Source organism: Plectropomus leopardus, unplaced genomic scaffold (assembly GCF_008729295.1).
Source record: "Plectropomus leopardus isolate mb unplaced genomic scaffold, YSFRI_Pleo_2.0 unplaced_scaffold23225, whole genome shotgun sequence".
Taxonomy (NCBI): domain Eukaryota; kingdom Metazoa; phylum Chordata; class Actinopteri; order Perciformes; family Serranidae; genus Plectropomus; species Plectropomus leopardus.
The window spans coordinates 1-4,415 of NW_024625187.1; the positions used below are offsets into that span (position 1 = coordinate 1).

The 4,415-nt window shown below is 46.5% G+C and overlaps 1 protein-coding gene across 1 annotated transcript; it reads left to right on the forward strand.

Moving 5' to 3' along the window:
- The first annotated feature begins 55 nt into the window (after positions 1–55).
- si:ch1073-184j22.2 (dual specificity protein phosphatase 18) lies at positions 56–1,424 on the forward strand. The gene has a single exon (XM_042516236.1). The coding sequence runs from the start codon at positions 190–192 to the stop codon at positions 793–795; it is 606 nt and encodes a 201-aa protein (XP_042372170.1). The 5' UTR covers positions 56–189; the 3' UTR covers positions 796–1,424.
- Positions 1,425–4,415: the final 2,991 nt, after the last annotated feature.

A 4,415-nucleotide genomic window follows, 5' to 3' on the forward strand; every position in this document is an offset into this window, starting at 1 on the left:
GGACTTTAGGACTTTAGGACTTCAGGACTTTAGGACTTTAGGACTTCGGCCTACGAACGCTCTTGCTGTTTTCACGGACCTCCAGAGTACAAGTACAGTGTTGTGTTGTGTACTTTTACTGCATTGGAGGGTCTGAGTACTTCCTGTGGTGCACTGACCCCGCCATGTGTTTCCTGGCAGGTCGGCGTCATGTCGCTGTCTCAGATCACGCCCACCCTGTTCCTCAGCGGCGCCGACGCCGCCCTCAACGCCTCGCTGTTGTCACAGAAGGGCATCACCCTGATCGTCAACGCCACGCTCAGCCACACATGCCCCGCCTACCCGGGCGTGGAGTGTGTGCGCGTCCCTGTGTCCGACCTGCCCAGCGCCCGTCTCGGAGACCACTTCGACCGCGTGGCTGAGCGTATCCACAGCAACCGTGCGGGGGGTACCCTGGTGCACTGCGCGGTTGGCATGAGCCGCTCGCCGGCGCTGGTGATGGCGTACCTGATGCGGTACCGTGGCGTGACGCTGTGCCAGGCGCACCGCTGGGTCCGGGACAGCCGTCCCTTCGTCCGGATCAACGCCGGCTTCTGGGAGCAGCTGCTGCAGTACGAGCGCCGACTGTACGGGAGGAACACCGTCAGAGTGGCCACGCTGCCAGACACGCCCCCGCTGACCCCGAGGACGCTGAGGGTGCCGCCGCCACCGCAGCCGAACCGGCTGACACTGGTCCCGCAGTCTCCTCAGATGAGCCGCGCAGTGATGACGCCCACTAACAGGAGAAGAAGAGGAGCCCGATCCAGCCGAGTCTGAGCGCCACATCAACGCCAACACGCCACAAACACCACCCACAATGCACCTCCAGGTCAGGGCGGGACCACCTGCAATCAGACTGACTCCACACGTCACCTCTCTGACGTCACCACAGGGGGCGTGACCAGAGCTGCCGTGACGTTGCCGCAGGGGGCGTGGTCTCAGTTATTCCGTGGGTTCGGTTTTGGTGTCAGAGTGAGCGCTCTCTCCTGTCAGACAGCAGCTTTGGTTCGTCTGTCTGATTAATTCAATATTTTGGGATTTTAAACAGATCTGCAGATTCGGCGTTAACGTTTTCATCTCGATGTTATAAACGTGTTTATAAACATTTTATTGTTTGAATCGAGTTTTAAAGCTGCAGTGACGAATCCGGAGGAAGAGACCACGTCCTGTCAGGGTTTGAGGACATTTCAAGGATTTTAGGTAATTTCTAAGAATTTGGGACGGTTCTGGGATTTTGGACCAGTTCTATGATTTTAGGACGTGTCTTGGATTTAAGGACATTTTAATCTGCAGAGAGGCCGATACAAACAAATTGGACAAATTCCAAAAAGACTAAAATGTAAATCCAAGGAGAGATTCACAAACGACAAAAACACTGAAAAATCAAAACTAGACTGAGAAAAATCGGAGAGCTGTAAAACAGATTTTCATGTTTTTATTGGTTCATAAATGAATCAAAAGTCTTCACAGATGATTTTTATGTTTCTTCGTTTATCTGCAGATCTGTTCAAATCGATTTTTAAAACGTTTTTCTGCTCTGTTAGCTGTTAGCTCAGCAGCTAACTACAAGAGGTCACTGCGTTGCAGAGACTTTGGATCCAAAGGAAGACGGGACCCCGGACCCTGGACCCCCGAACTTGGACTCTGGACCCTGGTTGCGTTCGGCACCCAGGGTCGACAGAGAGGACGCTCAGATGACACTTTTTTTTTCTTTTTTCTGTTCTTTAGCAGACGTTTATTTTTCATTGTTTTGTGAGATTTTCAGTTTCTGGGTCCAAAGTTTCTCCTTCGTCTCTGAAAATCAGGACTTTCCAGCACGACAGCTGCTGCTCAGGATATTAAACATGTGGGACCGCGTGGATTTTACAAAACAACAATTTCTCCACAGTGAAGTGATGTAGATTTCTCTGCTGACCACAGACGGAAGATTTTTAAAAACCTTTTTTTCTTTCCTTTAAGAAAATTAATTAGAATATTAATTCATTTTTTTTTCTTTAAAAATGTGTTGGGGATATTTAAAGAAAAAAATGTTTTCTTTAAAAAGAAAATTAACAAAAAAAAAGGAAATCAAAGTTTTAAAGAAATAAAGTCCCAAAGTTTTTAAAAATCATCAAAAGTTTTTGAAGAAAAAAAACAAAGACCAGAGCCGTCCTCTCCACGCAGCACGGCGGCTGTAGATTTGGCCGTTTGAGCGAGGCGGTCTGCGGAGACCGACTCGCTCTCGGAGCCAGCCCCTGGTGGACATTAGAGGGACTGCAGCTTTTGGATTCAGGATTCAGAGCTGCAGGATGCTGCTCGCTAAGTTACAATTAAAAAAATGTCAGTAAATGTGAAAACTAAAAATAAATGCACATTTGTTTGTGATGGAAGGTTTTGTCGGTATTTCTGGTATTGTCATTGTCGTCATGGTAACCGCCATCTTCTCCACGGTACCAGGGGTTAATCGAGTTCATGACATTTCCAGAAGATGACAAATTCATTCTTTTTAGTTTCATGTTGTGGGTTTTTGTTTGCAGGATCACAGAACTAAGACTAAGCCTGCTCTGTTAGGGGCCACTTTTGCACAATGACATGAGGCCAGGGGCCAGTCACAGCTGCCCATATATGTTTCTAGGATTTTAGGATGTTTTGAGGATTTCAGGTAAGGCAACTTTATTTTACTCGTACTTTAGGGTGCAGGCAGCGGTTTCAGGACCTCAGAGCTATGACCTGGAGGCGTATCGAAGACAGACGGGGACCGGAGCGTCAGCGCTGAGTATGAATGAAGTTTAAGTCAGATTTCGGTGGTACTTATTAAAGCGGTCCTGAAACTGCTGCCTGCAGATAAATACTGTTGTTGGAAAGATGTCCGAAAGTATCAGAAAAGTGGTATCGCAGCAGGTTTCAAAGGGTTAAATTCTGGCTCTTATTGTGAAATCCCTTACAGGAAATGGGCGTGTGTTTCCGGTCAGCGTGACTTCGGAGCAGCTCGGGCGGACTCGTCTCGGCTCGGTCTATTTTCATCCTCCCTCCAGCAGAGCGGAGCGACATGAGCCCCGGAGCCCCGGACAGGCTGCACGGAGAGGACCGGGACCCAGAACCGAGCGGAGCGGCGAGTCGGGCGGCAGCGCGGAGCCGGACACCGGCGGCCCCCTGCGGAGGCTCCGGACACAGCGGCCCCGGGGACGGAGCGAGCGGAGCCGGGCTGCGGAGCACCGCCGGCGGCTGCAGCTGCGGGCGGAGCGGCGCCTCACAGACATGTACCAGGTCCAGGTGAGTTCACCTGCAGCCCGCACTCAGCCGGCCGCCTCCCCGGCACAGTGAACCGGGACCCGGGCATGAAATGTGAGCACCGCCGCGTCTCTGAGCAACAAAGAGTCCGGTGGAGGAAATGTTTGACTGTTAACTCTTTAAAAGCTGAGCAGAAACACCGCGAAGAAATGACCCCAAAACCAGCAAGAAATTAGAAAAAAGATACGAGAAAATTACCGGAAAATTAATTTTAACAACCAAACAAACCCAAAGGCAAACAAGACGCGGAAATGTGCTTAAAAATATAGTTCAGCACTATAATTCAAATATGTAATTCTAATTATTTAAAAAAAAACATGGAAGAAGGATACCAGCAACACAGAAATGACCCCAAAATCAGCAAGAAACGCTTAAAAAGTGTCAGAAAATTATCTGAAAATTAGTTAAAACCAACAAACAAATGAATAATTAAAAGGGAGGGATTAAAAAAAGAGGAGTCACAGCGGCCACCTACGTTTTTAAAAGTTTCTGACATTTCTCTGATTTTTGGACGTTTTAAGGATTTTAGGATGTTTCGAGGATTTTGTGTCCAGGCAGAAATGTTTCACAGTGAACTCAGAAACCTGAGCAAAAACACGGGAAGAAATGACCCAAAAATCAGCAAGAAGTAGTACAAACAAATAGCCTAATTAAATACAAATAAATAAATAAATAAGACATTACCTGAAAATGGTGCTTAAAAATTAGTTTTGTAACACTGTTTTGAATATGAACTTATTACATATAGTTTTTTTTCTTCGACATTTTCCCTTAACGTTTCAAAAATATTTGTCTCAATCTTATTTCTTGCAAGTTAGGAACATTTCTTACCGAGCTGCTCATTGCCTTTTTTCAGTGTTTCTGAAAGAAATCACACCAATGTGCTCAGAGCTGAAGGGGTTAAACTCTTGAAACCTGAGCACATTGGTTTGTTTTTTCCCCAAAACATGGAAAAAAAGGCAGCTTAACAAAAAATGACTCAAAAATCAATATAAAGAGATAAAACACGATTACTTGAAAATAGGCCAAAAACAAAAGAAAAACAGCCAAGAAGTTGACCTGAAACAAGCTGCTAAACAATTAGTTAAATGACATAAATACATAAAATAAAGTAAAGACAAATATAT

Excerpts from the sequence above, each read along its gene's own strand:
- si:ch1073-184j22.2 (XM_042516236.1), top strand. The coding sequence starts at position 190 with ATGTCGCTGTCTCAGATCACGCCCACCCTGTTCCTCAGCGGCGCCGAC.